Source organism: Oncorhynchus mykiss, chromosome 8 (assembly GCF_013265735.2).
Source record: "Oncorhynchus mykiss isolate Arlee chromosome 8, USDA_OmykA_1.1, whole genome shotgun sequence".
Classification (NCBI taxonomy): domain Eukaryota; kingdom Metazoa; phylum Chordata; class Actinopteri; order Salmoniformes; family Salmonidae; genus Oncorhynchus; species Oncorhynchus mykiss.
In genome coordinates this window covers 49,887,155-49,913,677 of record NC_048572.1, presented here as the reverse complement: position 1 = coordinate 49,913,677, position 26,523 = coordinate 49,887,155, and the positions used below count along the sequence as shown (strand labels likewise).

General features: G+C 41.6%; 1 protein-coding gene across 4 annotated transcripts in view; it reads left to right on the top strand.

Moving 5' to 3' along the window:
• The window catches only part of LOC110530011 (fibroblast growth factor 12), a 70,730-nt gene that overhangs the window by 23,324 nt on the left and 20,883 nt on the right, over nt 1–26,523 (top strand). Inside the window, exons 1-4 of one of the 4 annotated variants that reach the window (XM_021612765.2) lie at nt 4,518–5,797; nt 6,961–7,008; nt 11,319–11,429; nt 24,829–24,932. In XM_021612765.2, the coding sequence (XP_021468440.1) occupies nt 5,599–5,797; nt 6,961–7,008; nt 11,319–11,429; nt 24,829–24,932 (462 nt within the window). In that variant the 5' untranslated portion in view covers nt 4,518–5,598. Of the gene's footprint in view, nt 1–4,517; nt 5,798–6,960; nt 7,009–11,318; nt 11,430–24,828; nt 24,933–26,523 lie in introns of those variants that run through there. The other 3 variants (XM_021612766.2, XM_021612767.2, XM_036985558.1) reach the window with 3 other exon arrangements.

Genomic DNA, 26,523 nt, shown 5'->3' with positions numbered 1-26,523 from the left:
GACCCCATCATGGCCTGCTTTATGTCAGAAGTTGACCTCATCCCATGCATACTTGGAATATCCAAAAGCTGTGTGTTTGTGTGTGCATGTTCTATTTCTACTTTAATTAACTTTTTAAAAAGAGGGATTGAGATGTGTCTTGAGATGTGTCTTTGTCATTGTATTTCCTTTACTTTATGAGAGCATGGACAACCTCTTGTCAAGTACACAAGTATAAATGTCTATAAGCAATATGTTGAGTATTTTTATAAAGGCAAGGCATCTATGGGTAACTGCTATAATTAAGAAAACACCAACATAAAGTAGCTTAATAGGGCATTGGGCCACCGTGAGCTGCCAGATCAGCTCCAATGCACCTTGGCATAGATTCTACAAGTGTCTGGAGCTCTATTGGAGGGATGCGACACCATTATCCTACAAGAAATTACATAATTTGGTGTTTTGTTGATGGTGGTAGAAAATGTTGTCTCAGGCTCTGCTCCAGAATCTGCCATAAGTGTTCAATTGGGTTGAGATCTGGTGACTGAGACGCCCGCACACACACACACACACACACACACACACACACACCCTTTAAACACCCTCCTTATGCTCCTTTGAGACCCTCTCTTTCAAAGTCACTGAGATCTCTTTTTCTAGCGATGTTAGACAAAATAATGGCCAACTGGGCATTTTTATACACGACCCTGAGTATGATGAGAAGTTAATTGCTTACTTTGTATCCCTCATTTACTCAAGTATGCCCTTTATTTCTTCAGTTACCTGTATCTACTCTGACCTTTCACATAATAGGTGGCAGGTAGCCTAGTGGTTAGAGCATTAGACTAGTAACCGAAAGGTTGCAAGATCGAATCAAAATAAAAAAAAATCTGTGGTTCTGCCCCAGAACAAGGCCCCAGAACAAGGCAGTTAGCCTGTTCCTAGGTCATCATTGAACATTTCAATTTCTCTTTAACTGACTTACCTAGTTAAATAAAGTAAAAAAATTGAGATCTGGCCATGAAATGTATACTTTATTTCCCAAGGGCACTAAAACTGACATTCCATCATGCTGCATTCTGTTTATGGAATGGGGGAGAGGATTGCAACTATGTATTCCAATAGTTTACAAGAGTGCCAATAGAGTACACAACATAACACAATCTAAGATGCACTTCTTATTATATCATGAAAAAGTTCAGTATCACACCTCCCTTTGTGTCACATGGTCACATTTCCAGTACAGTAAATAGTTTTATGTACAAGAAAAAACAAATGCAGTATGCTCTAATGACAAGACAACTGAAATTGAGCACTAAAATACTTGACGCATGACAAAGACGCAATGTCCACAAGATGGCGGTAGATATAAGGAAATCTGTAGTGCTCTTCTTGGAACGCCGTGGCCTGCTGTGGCACTGTACCGCGGGGTTGACAGGCTCACAGCTGGTGAACAAGATCACTTTGGCCACGTTGTTGTAAATGTTTCAATATTTTCAGAATTTGAAGGAATCTATTAAAATTCTAATTTTGTTAGTGATATTATGAGTTTCCTGTCTAGTGAAACGAGAATCACTCTACAACAGACTGAATGCTGATTAAAGGCCCAGTGCAGTCAAACGTGAAATCCTATGTTTTATATGTATATTTCCACACTAGGAGGTTGGAATAATACTGTGTAATTGTAAAAATTATGATAATGCCTTTTTAGTGTAAACGCTGTTTGAAAATATGGCCTGAAATCTCAAACTGTTTTGATGTGATGGAGTTTTGGCCTGCCTGGTGACATCACCAGGCGTTGCATTTGTTAATTAATAGACCAATAAGAAATAGGGTTCCAAACCTCTCTGCCAATAACAGTTAGTTTTCAGTTTTCCCCTCAGACCACTCCCAGACAGTCCTATCAAAATTCTTGCTTGAGAAATTGATCTTTGCTAAGAAGCTTTTTCTGTTTCTTTTTGACAATTTTTAAAGAAATATGTTCACAGTAAGGTACTTAATTGTTACCCAGAAATGATTTGATATTGAGGTAAAAACAACTGCATTGGACCTTTAAGCTTTGTTGAGACACAAATTACTTAATTTTGTTGAGTAACAAATAAAGGAGCATTTGTATCCCACTGGGCAAAAACTGGTTGAACGTTGTGTCCACATCATTTCAACACTAAAAACCTTTGTGATGTCGTTGAATAAATGTGAAAAACTAAATTGTCATCAACGTAAGAGCATTTCTTTTTTTTTTTCTCACCCAACTTTGAACCTAAATCCAATGACATGGTGATACATTTATTTGATTTCATGTTGAATTCATGTTAGTTGGACAACTCAACCAAATGATAAATCAAAACTAGACATTGGAACTGACGTCTGTGCCCAGTGGGATTTGAACAGTGACAACTACACAGAAAGTATTTACTAACGTTTACATACACATACACATGCTATGTTGATTATTGTCTACAATATGACAAGTGATGAAGTAGAAAAACATAAAACCTTTAAAAAAATGGTTTAAAAGGACTGAAAAAAAAATATCACTCACTTGACTCTGATGGGAGACATTTCAGAGTATTGATAGTAGAAAATAATGAAGGTCAATGCTACACCGTAAATATATTACCTATAGGGGTATATACTATAGAGAAAACAAGAATAGGTCATGTAATAGAGACTGTTTAATGTTGACATTTCAGCACAATAATATAGATTGAATAGAGTTATACAATGATAACATCCACAATATGAAAACAATGATGAGATGTTTTACTGTAACTACTTGTGTTACAGTAAATCGCACCACACACAAGAAGACATCGTGTGTGGACAGATGGAATGAAGCAGTAGGCATCTTGAGGAGAGAGAACTTACATGTAATGTACAATTAACTTTGCGTAAAGTAGTTGAGTTACCCATTAGGGAAAAGCTTATTTTTTTTTATATAAATTTTTTAAATCTTATTGTGACAATGACATATTTTGGGCCTGGTCTTTATTCGGCACCACAGTGGAGCCACCATAGAGAGCTATTCTATTTGTAATCTGTAAGAGATTATATATACTTTAATTATGTGGGAGTCATTTCCCCTTTCCAAGAATTCTCCATAATACCCACGAACCCCTTCTCCACGGAACGGTATATCAGAGAATTACGTGGGGCGACAGACAGTGAATACATCCTACAGTAAATGGCATCCTAATCCCTACATAGTGAACAACTTTTGACCAAAGCCCTATAGGCCCTGGTTCAAAGTAGTGCACTATTAGGGAAATAGGGTACCATTCAGGGCGACAAACAGTAAAAATGATAAATTATGTCATTTGGGATTTGCTATTGATTATATTTTCTGGTAGTAATTAAATATCAGTTTTGACATGTATGCGCTTGGACCCCCCCACCTAACAATATGCATGAACACTTTGGCACTAACTCACAAGGCGAACACACACACACACACACACTCAAACCCCTTTCACCGGGGGTAGAGTCGAGACAAGGAGCGAGACAGTAGCTTCCTCAATCATTGATTCCATTTTCAGAGAAGAGCTGTCAAACCCAGACAAAGTTTACCCCTGAATGTTTCATGCCAACTCTCTGTGGCAGGGAGGCAAGAGGTTTTCCATGTACTGTATGACTCACGTCATTCTCCCTCCCACCCTCTAAGCCGCTGTCGCGTGTGTGTTCCTACATGTGGACACACACGTGATATAGGACACAGCACCAGAAAAAAAAACCCCACACACACACACACCGCCATTCATCAGTTAATGCAACAGAGGTCAGGAGTTAGCACTTTCATTGAGAGGGCCTGCCACTGCCAGAACACTAACACTGGCAGACTTGATATAACACTTGTTATAACGTGTCATGACACCCTTGTAATGTAATGACACTGTAATAACGCATGGAACAGAATATTACTTTCACCAAATTAGAATTCACATAAAGTCACTGTATTTCATGTGATTCATGTGTGTGTGTGTTTGTCTGTAATTTAGTCCTGTTGTGTTGTCGCTGCCTTATCAATATGTGCTTTATTTCTACCAGTATATGTGCATTGTGCGCTGGGATTCGTATAGGGTGATGTTGCATAAACTCTTTCGCCATCACGTGTCCATAGACACTTCGAACTAATGTGAGACCCAATTAAATAGGGATGTACTTGAATGCTGCAGTGTATAAAACAATATAATATAAAACTGATGTTTGCGAAATGGACTCATAAACCAATGGAATTTGAACGGTATAGTCTGAATACCATTGGGCCAAGTTGTCCCTGTAGCACCAGATGATATAGCATTTTTCGCTGCTCCATTTCAAACTGAAGAAAGACTCTTGTCCCATGAAAAAAAATGTGGCACCGAAGTGCTTCTCAAATCCGTGGACAGTTTGGGGTTGACCGCGTGTAGAGACCACAGCACACCGTTATTTTGGAGATCCGCGCTCTCCGTCTCTCCCTTACGCATACACGTACACTCTCTCTCTCTCTAACATGCACGTGTACAGACACACACTCTCTCCCTTACTCCGCTGCCCCTCCTGCCTCTCGCTCTCTCCGTGCCCCTCTCATTTATTCTGTGCCCCGGAGAATTCCTCATCCAAACCTCAATCACGTATGATTGCGTAGAGTGAGAGAGATCGAAAGGTGAGCCCATTCACGCTTGACTGTTCGGCGATAGCACACGCCACACATCCATACGGAACGCATTGGAAATACTCCTTTAGGCTACACCATATGGTTTTGTGGGCAATAAGAAAAAAAACGCGTCTGGGGAAATCTTTATAGCCTACCTACGGACAATAATAACAACAAAACGCATATTTGTTTTCTCTCATCGTAAAAGCCCAAATCACCATGTTGCTGCTGCATTCTCGCAGACCATTGTCTTTCCCCGACAGTGCTCGCGGTGTCTGCTACTGGTAGAGGTGCTGGCGCGCTGGCACAAATGCCCGTAGTCCTCGAGAGCGAGTGGGGCAGCCAAACAGACAGTCGCCTAGCTCTCGTCGCCTCTCGATTCGGCGTTGTATTTGGCTTATGGCTTAATACGTTGAAAAGTTACGAGGCGTTGCATTAACGCAGCTGTTGATGAAATTGTTTACAGTGGAGTTTAAGGTGTCTCGAATGCATTACGGTGCTGGATATTTTGCCACTTACCGACTTTCCGTGCACATGAGGATTGCACAGAGTCGATCTTGTCAGACTTGGCGCCATTCAACTGGAATACCTGAGACTCAATTGTGTGCACGCACGCACGCTCCGACAACACACAAACTTATTTACCACTGTTGTGACATTTTTTTTGAATAGCCTACATTTTGTAGCCATGCTTTTATCCGTGCGTAAATTTGCGGCATATGTTTTATGAGTCATTGGTATTTGACGCTTTCCCTGCAAGGAATTTGTGACTGGTATCGTTCCCCAGGATGCAGTATGGATGCCCGATGATGCGCGGGACTTGGTGGATTTTCTAAAGGGGATCGGAATGACATTTGAGTAAACCCCCGTGGACCGTAAATTCGATTTTCTCCACCCGGTTCCTTTTGCACCAAACAGCCGCACACAACTCGACATCTGTCCAACGATTCTGGGCTCGGTTTCGGTTCGGCTCGCCCGCGAGGGAGATGGCCGCAATCGCCAGCTCCTTGATCCGACAGAAACGCCAGGCGAGGGAGTCAAACAGTGACCGGGTCTCCACTACTAAACGGCGCCCCAGCCCCAGCAAAGACCCACGTTCCATATGCGAGCGGCATTTCTTGGGGGTCTTCAGCAAAGTCCGTTTCTGCAGTGGCAAGAAAAGACCAGCCGCTCGAAGGCGACCAGGTCAGTGCTGTAGTTTTGTGTGCAACGGTTCCCTCTGCCCCTCGACCGAGCCGAGCTAAGGCATTACTGCAGTCGAAGGCTCTAGCTAGCCCATCTGAAAGGCTGCAGGTAGATTTATCCGCGGAGAATGCGATGCGAAAATTCCACCTGTTCCATAGCTCACATAGCTCTGTCGAGAACCACCGCAAGACACAACAGTTTACCCACATCCTGCCGTATCAGCCTCAATGTAAAACGATGTATATGTTGTGACGTTACCAATATGTATGTTATATTGCTGTTGTCAGAATGATCGTTTATCTTGGCACCATTATTGCCATCCTATCATATAGTCAAATGCTGTGCATTTCTATTAGAAGGCAAGGCAAATATTGGCTTACATATATTAACATTTTTAATCCAGATGTATTTTTTACATCCCCCTTGCCAAGTAGAATAATGCTACCTTAAAGAATTCAATAATGAATGCAAATTGAGACTTAGTGAAGATAAGTTGCACCGCAGTGCACCAAGGCTCTTTTGAGATGAAATGTTTAATGGTAAATGTTTATTGCAGTGGGGATGTTTATTGCAGTTTAGTGAGGTAGCTATAGTGATTAAGAGGCTACCCCGGGCGAATTGATGGACACAGGCTCCGTTCCTACTATGCTAAGGTATCATTCTTCCCATCCTCCTGGTGCACAGATAAAGAGGAACGGGCAAATCATTCCTCTCCTTATCGAACCAAAGGCTGTCATGTGATGAACAGCAGGTGCACCATCCCCACAGACAGACAGGGAGACAGACAGACAGGCCAAAACCACAGACAGACACATGCAGACAGACTAGAATCACAGACAAACCAAAACCACAGACAGACAGACCGGAACCATAGACAAACTGACAGACCAAAACCACAGACAGACCAGAACCACAGACAGACCGGAACCATAGACAAACTGACAGACCAGAACCACAGACAGAACAGGACCGTAGACAGACAGACAGACAGACAGAACAGGACCATAGACAGACAGAACAGGACCATAGACAGACAGACAGCACATGTCCTTTACCTCATATCCCTATACTGCTATAATGATTTTAGCATTTTGACAAAACAGCCAATGCTGGAGGAATTTGTCTGTTAAAAGAATCTTGTTTTTCCTTTTATCCCCTGTAAGATGCACCCTCCAAACCTCCACAGGTGTCCCGTAAGGGCGGCAGGCTAGGTTAGTAGCTCAGCCTCCATCCGTGTGTGCTGTGTTTTTTTCCGTCTCCACCCCCCGCCCCATCTCGCGCCCATGTCGATACCCCTGTTGTGAGGGAGGGGAGGTGGGTGGGTGATGGCTTATAGCACCTGTCTGGTGCCGGTGACCCCTCTGCTGATTTGTTTGACACTATGCTTTCAATTTTTATTTCTTTTATTTTTCTTTACTCCTTGTTAACGCTCTCTTCCAGTAGTCTCTTTGTCCTTGGCTACTCTCTCCCTCTCGTTTTTTGTCTCAGTCTTTCAGTTCGTATGTGTCAGATCAGTTTTTATTCTCTCTCTTCGTTTTCCTCCTCCAGTGTGTCTTTGTTTGTGTTTAACATGTATGTCACATGTGGAGTATTGCTGTGTGACTGGGTGGCGGTCTGTTTATTTGTGTGCATCGACCTGCTGTGTTTTCCCTGTCTAACTTGTTGACGGTAGCAGTTGAGGTGATCATTCACCATTTCATGGTCATAACGCCATTCGTCAACATACCCAAATGTCCCCGTGAATGTCTCTGCATCGGTACACGTAAAGTTGTGCCATTTTGAATGGCTCCAGTCAGCATTCATACACACAGGCACATTCTCCCATACTAGGCATATCCCAAGCGCAAAAACAGGTAATTTGCTCCTTCAATGTCCACCCGTCTCTCTCAAACTCATACTTAAACACTCCCTCGCCCTCTATTTCTTTCTCCTCTCACACATACCAGCATACTTCACTTGCACGTAAACGCACGTCCATTCTGTTTCCCGCCCCTCTGAATGGAGCTGACGTGCTCTGCTGTCAGTGATTACTTAGCCCTTTATTTACAGAAGTGCAGTTATCACATGTGATTTAGTGAGACCCCCCCCCCAGCTAGCCCCCACTCTCTCTGCCCTACCCATGATGGATGATGGCGGGCCTGTCCCAGAGATTGATGGCTCCACCCCCGAAGGGAAGTGAGTTGTGGGTTGATGGACAGAATAGTGTACAGCTGAGGCGACATGAAACTTCACTGCTGCGAGGTCAGCTTGCAGGCCAACCCTGGGCTCAACTACAGTATGGATCAAATGCCACTAATCTGCTCCAGGACCAGCTCTGGAGGCCTACAGATCCACTGTGGACACTAGCCCTGATTCTGATGCTACACCATCAGCCCTATCTGAACCCGTCCACATATTCACACTACACCTCGAAAGATCTGATCTTGATCAATGAATGGTTTGTTTCATTTAAAGACTAAGAAAATTCAATTGAATAATGAACTTGCATCCAAACACAATTTTGTTTGTTTTAGCTCAGGCAAAGGGAAGGATTCATTATTTCCAGATTGCGACTTTCCATTCACTCTCAGTTTGATGATGAACGCTATTTTACACTTTCACAGATTATACGATGGTTGATCCAGTTGGATCACAACTCCCTTAACTTCAACCGTGCTTCAAATTAACCTTTGCATGACTCCATAAGCAGCATCACTTCCATAATATACAGTGCCTTTGGAAAGTATTCAGCCCCCTTGACTTTTTCCACATTTAGTTAGGTCACAGCCTTATTCTAAAATGTATTAAATATTTTTTTCCCCTCATCAATCTACACACAATAGCCAATAATGACAAAGCAATAACAGGCTTTTAGAAATGTATGCTAATTTATAATAACATTTAAAAAAGGAAATAAAAATGAAATAGTACATTTACATAAGTATTCAGACTCAGTACTTTGTTGAATCACCTTTGGCAGCGATTACAACCTTGAGTCGTCTTGGGTATGACACTACAACCTTGGCACACCTGTATATAGAGAGTTTCTCCCATTCTTCTCTGCAGATCCTCTCAAGCCCTGTCAGGTTTGATGGACAGCTATTTTCAGGTCTCTCCAGAGATGTTCGATCGGGTTCAAGTCCGGGCTTTGGCTGGCCCACTCAAGGACTTGTCCCGAAACCACCCCTGCATTGTCTTGGCTTTGTGTTTTGGGTCGTTGTCCCGTTGGAAGATGAACCTTCACCCCAGTCTGAGGTCCTGAGTGCTCTGGAGCAGGTTTTCATCAAGGATCTCTGTATTTTGTTCCGTACATCTTTGCCTTGATCCTGACTAGTCTCCCAGTCCCTGCCACTGAAAAACATCCCCACAGCATGATGCTGCCACCACCATGCTTCACCGTAGGGATGGTTCCAGATTTCCTCCAGATGTAACGCTTAGCATTCAGGTCAAAGAGTTGAATCTTGATTTCATTAGACCAGAGAACATTGTTTCTCATGGTCTTAGAGTCTTTAGGTGCCTTTTGGTAAACTCCAAGCGGGCTGTCATGTGCCTTTTACTGAGGAGTGGCTTCCGTCTGGTCACTCTACCATAAAGGCCTAATTGGTGGAGTGCTGCAGAGATGGTTGTCCTTCTGGAAGGTTCCCCCATTTCCACAGAGGAACTCTAGAGCTCTGTCAGAGTGACCATTGGGTTCTCGGTCACCTCCCTGACCAAGGCCCTTCTCCCCCGATTTCTCAGTTTGGCCAGGGGGGCAGCTCTAGAAAGAGTTTGGTGGTTCCAAACTTCTTCCATTTAAGAACGATGGAGGCCACTGTGTTCTGGGGGACCTTCGATGCTGCAGACATTTTTTTGGTACCCTTCCCCAGGGACAATTCCTTCAGCCTCATGGCTTGGTTTTTGCACAGACATGCACTGTCAACTGTGAGACCTTATATAGACAGGTGTGTGCCTTTCCAAATCATGTCCAATTAATTTAATTTACCACAGGTGGACTCCAATCAAGTTGTAGAATCATTTCAAGGATGAACAATGGAAACAGGATGCACCTGAGCTCAATTTTGTGTCTCATAGCAATGGGTCTGAATACTTATGTAAATAAGTATATTTTTGATAAATGAACAAACATTTTTCAAAATCTGTTTTATCTTTGTCATTATGGGGTATTGTGTGTAGATTGCTGAAGATTTTGTATTTATTTAATACATTTTAGACTAAGGCCGTAACGTAACAAAATGTGGAAAAAGTCAACGGGTCTCAGTACTTACCGTGCTTTCATAAAGGCCAAATATTGAACGACCAAAAATCCCAAATGCAAGATCGTTTACTCCAAATCTATTTTCACTGCTAAGTGCTACTGGTGATGAGCTCCATCGAAGTGAAACTATCCACACAATCAAAATAACTGCATGTGAATCATTCCTGAGAGTTCGCAGATTATTGTTTCTCACAACGTGATCTTCTAGCACCCCCACCCTTTCCCAAACGATAAACAGTCTCATTCACACATACATTTTTTTCTTGCCTTGGGAGAGAAGGCTCCCATAGCCTTGGGCTAAAAACTCCGTATCCACCTGCTCCCTCACAAGTGTTGATTGCTGCAACCTGAGCCCAGCGCTAGCTCGGCTCTCCTCCAAATATCATTAGCACCACCAAGTTGGAAGGTAAACTCAGAGTTATTTATAGATGGTATAACATTTTGGGCTGACTCTCCTCAGGATATAACCATAGCCTTTGATTGGGGATCAGTTGTGGTGTTGAAAGCCCTAAACGGCACAATCAACATACAGTTGTGGATTTTTGTTACTCAAACCCACGTTATGAAGTCCCGGCTCACCAACGTTACCAGGCCCATCTAGGAGCAAACAGTTACTTAGGGCAGAATACCAGTTTGAGATGATTGTGCACAACTGTTGTTTTTGCACAAATATCCCAACGACATCCGTTCATTATTTACGCAAAAGTTCAAGTTAAGCACATAAAAGGTTAGGATTCATCCCTTGGTGAACAGTGACAATGTGAATATTCCCACAAGGCAATCATCTCATAAAAAATGTGAAGAACAGGTCAATCTCAACCCTCAAAACCCCAAAACTTAGGCCAGTTACTGTTGCACCATAATATACTGTTTTACACTTCAGATTACATCATTACCTTCAAGAACCACTCATTAACATCACCAGTCTACAAGACTGCAGTAGATATACATCATTTTTTACAGATGCATCCGGATTCGAGGGTCAGTTTGTAAATGTTAGGAGATACTTTAGCTAGCAAGTTGGCAGTACAACAAGGTAACAGTTCAGATGCATAGGTTACTGTCGTGAATACGAGCCCACCCATTGATTCTCTTGAATTGTCTTATTCTACGCCAAGTCAATTCTCACCCCTGACCCCAATCTGGTACCCAGGCTTTTTACATCCCCAACATCTGTTTTACTAGTTTGTCAATGTGAGCAGCAGTGGCGAGGTGTGAAGTGATAGGGGTGTGGTCTGACATGCCCCTGGGGGGTGGGGCGTGGTGGGGGTCTGTCCTTTGTTTCAGAGCCGCAGCTGAAAGGCATCGTGACACGATTGTTCAGCCAGCAGGGCTTCTACCTGCAGATGCAGCCGGATGGCTCTATCGATGGCAGCAAGGACGAGAACAGCGACTACAGTGAGTAATTGGGTTAGACACTACGACTCCCAGCATGCCGCATGGTTACCACTAGTCACTGGCCCAATTCCAGTTTCTTAAAAGTGTGTCCTTCCTTTCTTGACAGAATAGTGGTTAGACATGATTTGACAGGTGAACGCAAGGGCTCCGCCACATAGCTTTCACCTGTCTAGTCATTTCTAATCAGTGATTACTTTAAGGAAGGAAGGAAGGATGCACTTTTAAAGACTCTGAACTGGGATACTCACGTTACCCCATTTAGTATGACTTCCTTTATTGTATTGTATGATCAAAGCATGACAGACTTGCTAAGCTAACCAATTTGGCCTGCTATTTAGTATTTACTGTGAAACAAAATGTGTGCGCAAATGTGTGTGCAGTTTTGTTATAGCTAAGTGCCAACATCTACTGTCAAGATATATAACTATGTAAAATACACCAGCTGCGAACAATCAATTGGGCCGAACTTTTAAACAGTCTTGCAGATTAGCAATTTGCATATATCATTTTTTTTGCCTCGCGTGACAGTTTTAGACAATATTACACATCCGTGTAATATTGAGAAATAAACAGCCTAGGGTTTGTGTCAAATCCATTATAATTTTGATAGAAAAGAAAAACAATTTGGATTAAAATTTGCATGTTCAACTGAGAACACTAAAATATGTTTTTTTTATATCAAATGGAAGCACCTCCCGGCGCCTAGCAAAACATCCCTTGTGTGCCACTGTGTGGATGTAAGTGCCACATTAACCAGGTTTCCATTCAACCCTTTTATGCAAGTCAAGCACTTTGTATAAAGAATGTCAAAACGCCTGATGGAAACAATAAACGTTCCAATTGTCGACAAAACAAAATATGCTAGACAAGGTTGGGATCTTTTTGTCGGTAAAATGAATTATGTGAGAAATGTCGGTGGAAATACTTTTATGGACAAATATTTATATAATAACCATATATATCGAAGTAAACTTGAATTCACGCGGTGACATGTGGTCCTCCCACTACAACTTGTCCGGAAAGCATGCAGTTTATTAGGCTACAGATTAAATAAGTTATAATGAACTTCACAAGGTGGTGAAAGTGCAAGGTGATGAGCTTGATGCTCCTTTCCAATAAATATCGAGGGTCTTATTCTGGTGACATAATCATCGATGCTTAGCTGCCGTTTGACAAATTCAAAGAATTTAGCTCTTTTGTCCATAATTATCTCATAATGTAGGCTATACCCACGCTGTTGGCTAGAGCACAAGTGCCAATACCAGAGTGGGCACACGCTATATAACTCAACATTTATGGTGAGAAAACCCATCAGTAGAGTTGAAAATGCGATGAAAACCCATTTAACTTGTATTTTTTTTATTCAATGCATGGGAATTTAACCGCAAAAGGTATTTTTTATGTGCATTACATTATCACGCACAGCCTTTTATCCACAAGTCAAATTCATGGTAAACCCATCTGGTGGGAAATTGCGCATATTGTTTTAATGCACATTTTTGAATATTCGCATGAAAATCTGTCACCAATTGGATGGAAACCTAGTTAGTGTTTTGATTTATTCAGGTCTAAAGCCTGTGATTATCACAACTGCACTTTCGCTGTGGATGTTCATGGCGGGGAATAAATCAAATCGAAGGAACTTCATTCTCAGGAGAAATCTGGTCCAAAGGATCATTCCACGAATCATTTCCCTCCACTTTTACAGTGGTCGCTCTCTCCAAGTCGGTTTGCCATGCACCGAAGCAGTAATCTTTACAGTGTCTCCCTATGAACCTTGTCACAGTGAAGAAACAGCTTTCCCTAAAGGAGTCACCCTGGAGGAATGTGTCTCGGGGGGTAACAGTCTCTGCATTGTGAACAATCCCTCAGGAATAGGTTAAGCCCCAGGATCAGTATTTATGTCGGGCGGACAACAGTTTCCTAGGGGCCAGTGGCGCTACTCAAGGATTACTTTGCCCTCTAGGAACATTGAGAGAATGCCAAGAGTGTGCAAAGCTGTCATAAAGGCAAAGGGTGGCTACTTTGAAGAATCTAAAATATATTTGTTTAACAGTTTTTTGGTTACTACATGATTCCATATGTGTTATTTCATAGTTATCCTACAATGTAGAAAATAGTAAAAATAAAGAAAAACCCTTGAATTAGTAGGTGTGTCCAAACTTTTGACTGGTACTCTATATTATATTATTATATATAATATATAATATATATATATATATATATACTACCGTTCAAAAGTTTGGGGTCACTTAAAAATGTCCATGTTTTTGAAAGAAAAGCTAAATGTTTTTGTCCATTAAAATACATGAAAATTCATCAGATTTACAGTGTAGACATTGTTAATGTTGTAAATGACTATTGTAGCTGCAAACGGACGATTTTTAATGGAATATCTACATAGGCGTACAGAGGTCTATTATCAGCAACCATCACTCCTGTGTTCCAATGGCACGTTGTGTTAGCTAATCCAAGTTTATCATTTTAAAAGGCTAATTGATCATTAGAAAACCCTTTTGCAATTATGTTAGCACAGCTGAAAACTGTTGTTCTGATTAAAGAAGCAATAAAACTGGCCTTATTCAGACTAATTGTGTATCTGGAGCATCAGCATTTGTGGGTTCGATTACAGCTCAAAATGGCCAGAAATAAATAACTTTCTTCTGAAACTCGTCAGTCTATTCTTGTTCTGAGAAATGAAAGCTATTCCATGCAAGAAATTGCCAAGAAACTGAAGATCTCATACAACGCTGTGTACTACTCTATTCACAGAACAGCTCAAACTGGATCTAACCAGAATAGAAAGGAGTTAGAGGCCCCGGTAGACAACTGAGCAAGAGGACAAGTACATTAGAGTGTCTAGTTTGAGAAACAGACGCCTCACAAGTCCTCAACTGGCAGCTTCATTAAATAGTACCTGCAAAACACCAGTCCCAATGTCAAGTGAAGAACTCCGGGATGCTGGCATCAATTTGATGTTATTTTAATGGACAAAAAATGTGCTTATGTTTCGAAAACAAGGACATTTCTAAGTGACCCCAAACTTTAGAACGGTGGTGTATATGACAATTTTATCAGTTGTGTAATTGCGTGAGATGATAGCATTTTGCAAACCATCTCCCCCCATCGCCCCAAGATGAATGGTTCTGACCACAAAAGTTTTTCTTCACTACACGCTCCACTGCTTTGATTGGTGTAACGTTAGCTAGAAAAAAGTGTCTATCCAGATATTGAAAAGGCACATGCAAAAAAAAAATCAAGGAACTTATAGGACAAGAACTGTGACTTCCCTTCCTCTCTGGAGCAGGGCTCTGCTGAAAGGAGTGATAACTGGAGTGGTGTTGAGGAGGATCAACTGAAGTTCGCCGTGTCTGTGACACCCGCCGTTTGGTGCGACGCAGACCCAGTGGAGAGTGTGGTGAAACAGAGCAGACACTATCTGTACTACTGAGTTCAGATAAAGTTAAGTTAGGATGGGTCAGTTATCCCGGGAGAGCTTTTGTCTCGAATCCATTACGTTGTTTTAGGTGTCAAGCTTATAGTCATGTGGCAGCAGTGTGTATGAGGGAGTTTCCTAGATGTGAGAAAAGTTGTGTGTGTAAACTGTAGGGGTTCCCATGGTGCTGGAGATCAGAGGTGTCTGGTGAGAGAAAGGCAGGTTGAGGATTCCAGGATCAGAGTAGTACAGAAGGTGTCGTATGATGAGGCAGTGAGGAGAGTAGTAGAGAAAGATGGGTCCAGGGTGAGGGCTCTTAAGAGGCTACCTGTGAGTAGACCGGGGCCAATAGAGAGTGATAGGAATAACGTGCTTCAGTAAGGTTGTTTTTTTAGCATTCATGGCCACGGTTGTAAATTGTACCGCAGGACTGGAATGTAAATCACAGAGGATAGATGTTGTGGTGGAAGCTGCAGAGAAGTACTTGGGTGTACGCAGTGGCGATTTTAGCAGATAAATCTTGGTGGGGCAAAAAAATTATGTGGGATGCATGCCAGCATAGCCACTACACAACACAACACTAAACAAAACATTAATTGCACTATAACGGTGACAAACGGTTAGGGCCTACATAAAGCTGTCCCAACAGCAGAGTCCCAACAGCTGTCCCAACACCTTACCACTGCTACACCTAACGGAGCCTAGTCTGGCAGCGAAACAGTTCATTCATCCTCATTTACTGCCTTTTAAAAAAACATAGCTGATATGGCTGACTTGCTTAGACAAATGTGGGTTCTACTGACAATTGAGATGTACAAACTATGGCATAAGATGACAAGCAGATAAGAGGCAATCCGTAATTTCGATTAAAACATTAATTAGCGAGCGATGACGGAGGTAGTCAATATAACTATTTGTTCGGCACTTTTGAAATGTACAGGGACAGAATTCAGAACATGTGCCGTTCTTCCAGTGTACTCCCTGTACACCAAGTCAGAACCTTAGGATAAATAAAGGGGGCATATAAGCAGACAACGAAAGCTCATTTTCGATGATTACATTTCTCTAAAACAGGTTATAGGCTACATGTGCACCACCAAGTTAGAACAGTAGGCGAAATTAAGAGGTGAAAATAGACCAAATTATTAGGGTGAACGCCATTTGGGTCTTTGCATGTCAAAAAAGGTTTCACTTCAAATAACACAGATTCCTTCGAAACCACTCATTGTTGAATTTGCAAATTTCCAATTTGTTGTGTAATGTTTATGTCCGATGGCCGATGAGCAGCATACATTTTATCTATTATTTCTCGTCTTTATTTCTCTTCATATGATAAGGATTAAAAAGGATTTGCCAGTAGATTGTCGACTTGATTCATGATGATGACTGCTAGCTAAGATTTTGAAAGTAAGATGTTGACATGATCTGCTACTGTACATACAACGTGATTTGATTTCATTATGTCTGTGGCCAATGAACTTGAGCCTTCTTGGCTCTTGGCTCAAGGGCTCTTCTAATGTAACTCTATGGCAGGACCCAAAGGGTCTAAATGTTCGAATGTCTACCCTTACTAAGGACTTAGACTTGAGAGACAGTTTCTCATGAGAGACAGTTTCATCATAGTGCTTGATGGTTTTTGTGACTGCACTTGAAGAAACTTTCAAAGTTCTTGAAACTTTCCGTATTGACTGACCTTCATGTCTTAAAGTAATGATAATGACTCTTTGCTTATTTGAGCTGTTCTTGCCATAATATAGACTTGGTCTTTTACCAAATAGAGCTATCTTCTGTTTTCCACCACTACCATGTCACAACACAAATGATTGGCTCAAACGCATTAAGGAAAGAAATTCCACAAATGAACTTAACAAGGCACACCTGTTAATTGAAATACATTCCAGGTGACTACCTCATGAATCTGGTTGAGAGAATGCCAAGAGTGTGCAAAGCTGTCATCAAGGCAAAGGGTGGCTATTTGAAGAATCTCAAATATAAAATACGTTTTGATTTGTTTAACACTTTTTTGGTTACTACATGATTCCATATGTGTTATTTCTTCGTTTTGATGTCTTCACTATTATTCTACAATGTAGAAAGTAGTAAAAATAAAGAAAAACACTTGCATCTCGAGTGGCACTGTGGTCTAAGGCACTGCATCACAGTGCTATCTGTGCCACTAGAGATCCTGGTTCGAATCCAGGCTCTGTCGCAGCCGACCGTGACCGGTAGACCCATGGGGCAGTGCACAATTGGCCCAACGTCATCCGGGTTACAGGCTGACTACACCGTGCGCTCTCATTGCAAAATAAATTTAGAAATCTATATTATTCAATTATTACACCCACACTGCTCGCGCACGCCAACAAGCGTATGAGTTGCCAAGGGTTAAAATAGAAGTCAGTTCTATTTGTGACGCAGATCGTACTGCAAGTCCTGCCTCTCCCATCTCCTCATTGGTTTATAGAAGCAGGTACACGTGGGTGACTGAAAGACGAACAAGATCGGTGGCGGTAATGCACCTAATTTATGAAAGTTGCCAATCACAATATAAAGTCCAGAGATGAAAAGCCTGGAAGGAGGAGAGATGACTAGAAACGATTCGGTTGACCATTTTATGTGTGGATTAATTGTCGGAGTAGAGGACCTTGTGCATTTCAGGTAAAATAACAAGTCAATGTGTATATCCCAGGACAAATTAGATAGCAACAGCAAGCTAGCTAAATAGGACAAATTAGCTAGCAAGTGCAAGCTAGCTAAATTGCCATAAATGTTTAATGCTTTTCGACCTGTCTCCAAATTAATGTAATTGTTTCAGAGTTTGTTTTGATATTTTAACCTGCGTGTCGTGATCGCGTTTGGTGGGGTGGGGGACAAAATACATTTATGCACGATGGTGCACGATGGCACATGCGCGCAGCCGGTTTGGGTTCCGTGTTAGGGGAGGGTTTGGCCGGCAGGGATGTTCTTGTCCCATCGCGCACTAGCGACTCCTGTGGCTGGCCAGGAGCAATGCACGTTGACAAGGTCGCCAGGTGTCCGGTGTTTCCTCTGACACATTGGTGCGGCTGGCTTCCGGGTTAAGTGGGCATTGTGTCAAGAAGCAGAGCGGCTTGGCTGGGTTGTGTTTTGGAGGACGCACGGCTCTCGACCTTCGCCTCTCCCAAGTCTGTACGGGACTTGCAGCGATGGGACAAGACTGTAACTACCAATTGGATACCACGAAATTATGGAGAAAAAGGGGGTACATTTTTTAAATAATAATAGGAAGAAATAGAAAAACCCTTGAATGAGTAGGTGTTATAAAACTTTTGACTGGTAGTGTATATATTTTATTTTTTATTTTGTTTGCCCCACCAGCCCTGAATGATGGGTCGCCACAGGGTGTACAAAATTTTACTGCAGAAAATATGTTTTGAACGACAGTGTCCTGTCCTCCCAGGCTGCTGGCCTGGAGTAGGATCAGATAGGGCCAAAGTAGTGGAATAGTGGTGAGGTTTCAATGGGTGCAGGGTTATTTGGTAATTTTGCACAAAGTATAATGAATTCATACTTAAGCAATAAGGCCTGAGGATGTGTGGTATATTGCCAATATAGCACGGCTAAATGCTGTTCTTAGGCACGACGCAACGCGGAGGTGTACACAGCCCGTAGCCATGGTATATTGGCCATACAGTATATCACAACCCCCCGATGTGTCTTATTGCTATTATAAACTGGTTACCAACGTATTTAGAGTAGTAAATGTTTATATTATACCCGTTGTATACGGTCTGATATACCACAGCCAATCAACATTCAGTGCTCAAACCAACCAGTTTATTATACAGAATAGTAGGCTGATACACAGCCAATATAGTAGGTGGCAGCCTGCACCTATAACATTTGTTTGCGGATTGCCATAATACCAAAGAAGAAGAAGGAATTTACAGTTAGTTAAGTGTTATTTGTGGCGTGCATGATCATGAGAAAAGTCATTGTAGTCTATCAATTGTGAGAACCATGAGTCAAGAGCATGGGCTGACTTTGCTTTGCTGTACCGCGGTCCATTGCAATGTAGAGAAACACATATCAGCCAGCTTTCCATATTACCATTGCTTCATTTTATTATTTCTAACTATTTCTGTGTTGGATTCGTGGCCGTAATTTATGGAAGATGACAAAACTTTGGAGAAAACAATAGATGGCGAAGTCAAAGATAGGACAGTGGTTGCCATCTGTGGCAATATTTTCCCTAAATCAATGCTTATGACAAATCCAGCTCCAGAACCATCCATAGAGCCAGCTGGCTAATCTTTTGAATCTTTTGAATACGGTGTAGTACTTTTTTAAAATATCCAACAACAGATTAGCTAGCAAAATAGCTAGTTAGCTATCTAGATAAGGTTAGCATGCTAGCTAGCCCTATTAGTGCGGCAGGGTAGCCTAGTGGTTAGAGCATTGGACTAGTAACTGAAATGTTGCAAGTTCAAATCCCCGAGCTGACAAGGTACAAATCTGTTGTTCTGCCCCTGAACAGGCAGTTAACCCACTGTTCCTAGGCCATCATTGAAAATAAGAATTTGTTCTTAATTAACTGACTTGCCTAGTTAAATAAAGGAAAAATAAAATAAAAATTAGTTGATGTTCATCAACTCCACTGGGAAATTACCACATCCAATTCTTGAATGTGTATACGTAGCCTTGGTCATTCTTCGGAGGTGGAACCTAAACATGCATTTCATCGCTAGGACAGGAAATTATATTGAAATATTGGCGACAACTTCCTCTGGGGGGGTCCTTTAAATGAGTTATTGGGAACGGAACTGTTGCAGTGTTCTAGGAGTGATGCTGCACTGTAAAGGGTTTTCCGTGAATTTGACAGCATGTTATAGGCAGATCAGTGGCTTGTAAAATTCTGTGTTTCATATTACAGTACACCTACTGTAATATAAATACAGTATCAAAGCAAGTACTGTGTAATGACACACAGTACAATACCATAGAATTGTCTGTATTTTATGGTAAAAATAATCAGAATGAATGAATGAATTAATGAATGAAATTCATTGAGAGGAGGGGTTTGCATTTCACTGTAGTTTACTGTAATTACGGGATTGGTGCAAGCAGGTTAACTGCTACACTGTAAAACAGTAACTTGTTTTTACAGTAACTTACTGGCAGACAGTTACCTGCAAGTTACTGTAAAAAAAAAGTGTTACTGTGAATTCCAAATAAACTTTGGTTAAACAATACATTCTTTGGAATTCAGGGTAACATACTGTAATTTGTTTTGTATTAACCAACAGGCTGCCAGTAAGATTTTTTTTACAGTGTAGGTAAAATGTTTACACATTCCAGCATAGGGCGGCAGGTAGCCTTACGGTTAGAGAGGCGAGCCAGCAGCCGGAGGGTTGCCAGTTCAAATCCCTACAATCAGGATTGAGCACCCAGATAAGTAGATCAGCATCAAACTACTTCAGTTTGGAAAGTTTGCCCCAAAAATCTTTTGGGAAGTGAGTTGTATCAAATCCTAGATTCCGTTGCTTGCCGTTGTGTCCTTGAGCAAGGCACCTAACCCCCCACAACAACAGCTCCCTGTGTGGCCACACCTCTTTAAAACATATGTATGTCTATTTTTAAGCAAAGTTACATTTCAGTTGGACCTTGTGTGCAATTGACCAATAAAGTGATCTTAATTAATATTTTGTGTTTTATATCACTTACACTTCTAGAGGCCTTAACAGAAGCTTCCAGACTGGCAGCAACTACAGGGCAAAACAGACAAAAAGGCCATGACAAAATGCTCAACCATTTGAGACTTGCTGCCACTCCAATGTGTCCCCTATATATTTTACAATTTATGGGGCTCTATAACCACAGGAATCAATACCTCTTACAAGGCACGCCTCAAAATATGTTAATGAGCTAGAAACAACAGTACCATATACTCACTAGTGGTCAAAGGTTTGTTGGTAAGTTGCGGTACGGTACTGTATTATGAGAGGTGGATTACAGTAATGTGCTGTTAAACCAACGTTTATTTGGAATTTAGTTACAATATGTACCTTTTTTTTTGTTTCAGTAACTTACAGGTCACTTGCTTCCAGTATTTCTTTGTGTGTACCATTCGAAATACAGCAATTATTTCCCCACCCACAGCATTATCCCACAATGCACCATCATTTACAGTATGCTGCAGTAAAAACATTTTTGAGTATTTTACTGTTGATAATACCCCAAATGACCGTATAAATGACCGTTTTCCATTACAGTGTGGTTTGGGTCAGTGGTATCTGGGAAATCTTCTCAATACCCAGTAATGCTGGCCCAGGGATGGAGGAGTGCAGTAAACTGCAGTAAATAATTCAGTAAATAGAACTAAAAATACCTCCTTCTCCATTTGTACCAAATTAATAATTCCCTCTGCGAGAAGCTTCATGCTCAGAGACAGACTGAAGACGACACAGAGAGGAAAGGAGAGAAGAACCTGGCCTAGCTGGCTCATGATGTCTTAATGCTTTAATTTCTGTTTAAGAAATGATTGTATAACCAGATTGCAACCAACTGCACTGTTGTTCATCTGAAGTGCTTTTACTGATTGGAATGATTGAAAATTGGTTCATTCAACCTTCTATTATATTTTTTTCTGAAATCAAATTATGATTTTGTCAGATCAATGTGATTTTTTTAATTAATGAACACTTCTAAGTTGCTTTCAACACCTTGCGCATGTGCGTTGAATTGCGGTGGGGGCAATATAGCGGCAGCAGCCTATCAGAGGAGTTGGAGGCATGGTTAATTTGGGGTGTGGCTTTCAGGTTGTAATTTTAAGAGCCTGATTTTTTTTAAGAGCCTGATAAGGTTTCTGTGTTAAGGTAGCCTTTGCTTGGTTATGATATTGTGCTTGCTAAATGTGAAGGTCTTCTGTAAAGAATATTATATTTTATTATTACAATTTTTCAAGTTGTTGAATAAACTTAGTTTACAGGGAATTTATTTAATTCCAAAGTCAAAACAAGATGGTTTGTATTTACATGAAATGTTTGTCTGTAATTGTTATTTATTAGGTTTAACCAAAGGGGAAAAGTTAAACTTGAAATATAGGTTTGTTAATAATCAAATATAACAGTTGACATTGAATCATATAGTTGGTTTCAACAAATGTAGTTTCTTTCAATTGGGAAAAACAAACTCATTCACTAGTAACCAATTGAGGTATTTTTGGATGGGTCATTTTTTACATTGTGGTCTCTTTCAAAACCAGGTAAAGATGCATTTTTGCCATGATGAAATCAAATTATTCAAATTGTCTTGGTAAAGACGTCATATTTTGGTTGTTATCTGGTTAGATATCCAGATTACAACCAGATAGAAACTGGTTGCTAAAAACCTTTCTTTAGACAACCACCATACAACGTGACCATGATGTCTGTTTTTCCCATTGGGGAAAAGATAGAACACTTTGGAATACAGTAAGAGAGAGCTGGAGAACTGTTGAGCAATAGTTACTAATAGGCATGTAGGGAGGGAGGGTTGAGAGATCGAGAGGGAGAGAAATGCAAAGTGAAAGCTTGGCATTCAGGACCTATTGATCTGTGTGATGGATTATTAGAATAATAGATTACCTCCACCCTTGAACTGCTCGACCTCCTGACCTCTGCTACATTATGTGATGCCGAGATGGCAGGAATAATTTACTTTCAGGAGGCGGTTTGGTTGTACTTTTGGGATCAGAGGAAAAAACTTTAACTGCATACTAGGTGTGACCAGCTATGGTGAAACCAGACATTTCAGTTACATTTATTTGGCCTCTAATTTTCCTCCAATAAAGAATGGTCCATGCTTATTCTTTAGGAAGCAAGCTGAAGGAAAATCTGACAAGGATAAACTGTTGGTTTCAGAGAACAGGAGGATTTCATGCACAAATACAAAACATTCTGTTTAATTGTCCAAAATTAGGAATTTGGTTTCTAAATGTCATGATATTTGTTGGTGGGCTGATGAAGCTGGTTTAGGGTGCAGGCGGCTGCATTTACAGTACTGAGTGGGCGTCTTATTGGTAATATGATTGACTGGCAGGTTAGTACACAATTGCAAGAGAGTGCTGGAAACCACCATTAAATTCATTAACAACCGTGTTCAATTTTGAGTCAGCAACCCGACACTAATTTCATCGCATATTCGGTTGCTCGCTCCTCTATAAGTACCTGTACAAATTGAGGCTTATGAAGCCATCGCTGGTTGTGGAAGACCAACTCTATATACAGTGCTAGTTCTTCGCCTGCTCCATCATCTCCATGGCTAATGCTCTTGTTTAGCATTAGCTGTTAGTGCAGCTGAGAGAGCCTTCTCTATCTGTCACAGTAAGCCCCCCCCCCCCCACTTTCTCCCACCAAATTTCACCCAAAGGATGTCCCTCAGGATTATAGGAACTGCCCTTCCCATTTGCACGGCCCAGCACTTTCTAAACTGTCCCGGGGTTGTATTATCTACCGAGCCCATATTAGCGCATCAAACAGGCTTACCTTCCTTTTTGGATTCGCCTTGGCCGATTACAGCTCCTTCAGAGGGCTGACATTCCTAGGAGTTGGCGTTCTTGAGTCACTTTGACACGTTTGTCTGCCCTTTTGAAGAATGAATATTTCTGGAAATCTTTTTACACTCGCATATGGCAGGTTAGGCCAGCTTTAGCTGGTGTCTGTCAGATATTATAGACGCGTGAGTTACAGGCTCGTCGTTAACGCTTGCCTAGTTAAATAAAGGTTAAATAAATCAAATGAAATAAAAACTCAATGTTTGCCAATGTCTTTGCATGCTTAAAGGACATGATTGTTGAATCATTCGATAAAGTAAACAAAAGCAGGGTTTTCTCTTACGGATTCGAATGTAGGACAGCTCCTGTCTCATTAGTTAAGTCACAGTTGTTGAACAAGTCAAATGAGAGCTCTGGCAGCTATTAATCATTTCATGATTTCTACTCCACACGTCCTACCACTTCTCTGATCTCAGGCAATGGCAATGTAGGTCTGTCTGAGGGCACTGCATCTGATCTGATTGAACCCTACAATATGTCTGTGCGGTTGATGGCTGATGTAGCGGCAGCTCTCGTCCAGAACATTCTGTCTCACGCTCATGAAGTCATGCACGAATCCTCGGAGAGACAAGTTTTGGTCATCAAAGCAACAGAGGGAACCCGTCAGAAAGTGCAACCGAGCGACGGATGAATGAAAGAGAGAGCGAGAAAATGGAAAAGAAAGGAAAGTATGAAGTGGTGGACAACCCTGCCACATTGGGCCCAGAGTACAGTAGCTGAAAGATCCAACAAAGCCTTTTCAGTGTAAGTATATATCTCCTGCCTGGAGATCCTCAGAGGACAATTTATACTATAGCTAGGCGAAAGCGGCATGTCGATTTTTATTGAGTGAAATTGAATCTGCTGGGCGGACGTAGACGTGTGTTGGCACCTCTCCTCTAATCCCTGTGAGCTTTATCTGAGCTTTATCTGATTCCGTCACCACTTACAATCTTCTTAGTGCTTGTGCTGTATCCCTAACCACTCAACATGGAAATTCACCACTAGAGGAAGTCCACTTTAGGAAAGAGTCCACCTGAGAGAGGGATGTCCACGTTTTGTCAAATATTTGAAGACCACTTCAAAAGGAGTGTCCACTTCAGAGGGAATTCTGCCTCAGAAGGAAAATGCATGCTGTATAACTGCAATGTCAGCCACTGTTCAAAAACCCCACTTTAAGAGGTGCCATACAGGAACATCAGTCAGGTCACACTGGTGTCAGAAGTGGGATCCATCTCCCGGGTAATTCAGTTATAATTGCGCACAGCAGGCCTTTCACAGGTAAAAGTTAAATACTAGAAGTGCGAGGTCAAAAGGTCTCCGGTGAGTAATACCTGTCTTTTCTCTCTCTCTCTCTGTCTCTGTCTCTCTCTCGCTCTCTCTGTCTCTCTCTCTCAATCTCTCTCTCTCAGCACTGTTTAATCTAATTCCTGTGGGTCTGAGGGTGGTGGCCATCCAAGGGGTGAAGGCTGGCCTCTACATTGGAATGAACGGAGAAGGATTCCTCTACAGCTCAGTAAGAGCCACCGCCTCTCACAGGCGTGTGTGTATGTGTGTTTGTGCCTGTTTGTTTATGAGTCCATGCGTGTCTTTTTGTGTGTGTATGAATACATGCTAATGTTGTGCAGTGTGCATGCATATGTTTTTGTATTTGTTGTTCTTGTTTTGTTTCGTAAAATGTTTTCCTTCATTGTACATTACCACATTCATGCTACATTGATACATATCAATTTCTGTATTTTTGTGTGGAGCTGTGTAAAACACTTGTTTTATTGTGCAATAATTGCTACCTTGTTCATTATTTATTTCTAGTACCTTGCATGCACTTAATGCAAACTTTAGAGAAGAAGACTAACTGCCCCTAAAATCAAACTTCTCATTTGACAACTGCCTATGTGGCATCAATATGTGTCAGAAACATTTATTCTTGTGTGAAATGTATTTATTTTTTCATTTTTTATTATTATTCATATTTTTTTCTCCCCAATTTCGTGATATCAAATTGGTACAGTCTTGTCCCATCGCTGCAACTCCCGTACGGACTCGGGAGAGGCGAAGGTCGAGAGCCATGCGTCCTCTGAAACACGACCCTGCCAAGCTGCACTGCTTCTTGACACACTGCTCGCTTACCCCGGGAAGCCAGCCACACCAATGTGTCGGAGGAAACACCGTCCAACCTGCGACCGTGTCAGCGTGCATGCGCCCGGCCCGCCACAGGAGTCGCTAGAGTGCGATGGGACAAGGGAAACCTGGCCGGCCAAACCCTCCCCTAACCCAGACAGCGCTGGGCCAGATCTGTAGTGACGCCTCTAGTACTGCGATGCAGTGCCTTAGACCTCTGCGCTACTCGGGAAGCCCTCTTGTCTCAAAATTGACTACAAAGTGTAAATAGGATAGTTTTGGTCATGAAGTCAGTCTCGTCCAACACAGTTTGTAAGTGAGTTCGTCACGACTTACTGGAGGGTTGGGTATGGGCTACTTACAGTTGAAGTTGGAAGTTTACATACACCTTAGCCAAATACATTTAAACTCAGTTTTTCACAATTCCTGACATTTAATCTGAGTAAAAATGCCCTGTCTTAGGTTAGTTAGGATCACCACTTTATTTTAAGAATGTGAAATGTCAGAATAATAGTAGAGAATGATTTATTTCAGATTGTATTTCTTTCATCACATTCCGAGTGGGCCAGAAGTTTACATACACTCAATTAGTATTTGGTAGCTTTGCCTTTAAATTGTTTAACTTGGGTCAAATGTTTTGGGTAGCCTTCCACAAGCTTCCCACAATAAGTTGGGGGAATTTTGGCCCATTCCTCCTGACAGCTGGTGTAACCGAGTCAGGTTTGTAGGCATCCTTGCTCGCAAACGCTTTTTCAGTTCTTCCCACAGATTTTCTACGGGATTGAGGTCAGGACTTTGTGATGGCCACTCCAATACCTTGACTTTGTTGTCCTTAAGCCATTTTGCCACAACTTTGGAAGTATGCTTGGGGTCATTGTCCATTTGGAAGACCCATTTGCGACCAAGCTTTAACTTCCTGACTGATGTCTTGAGATTTTGCTTCAATATATCCACATAATTTATCCCCCTCATGATGCCATCTATTT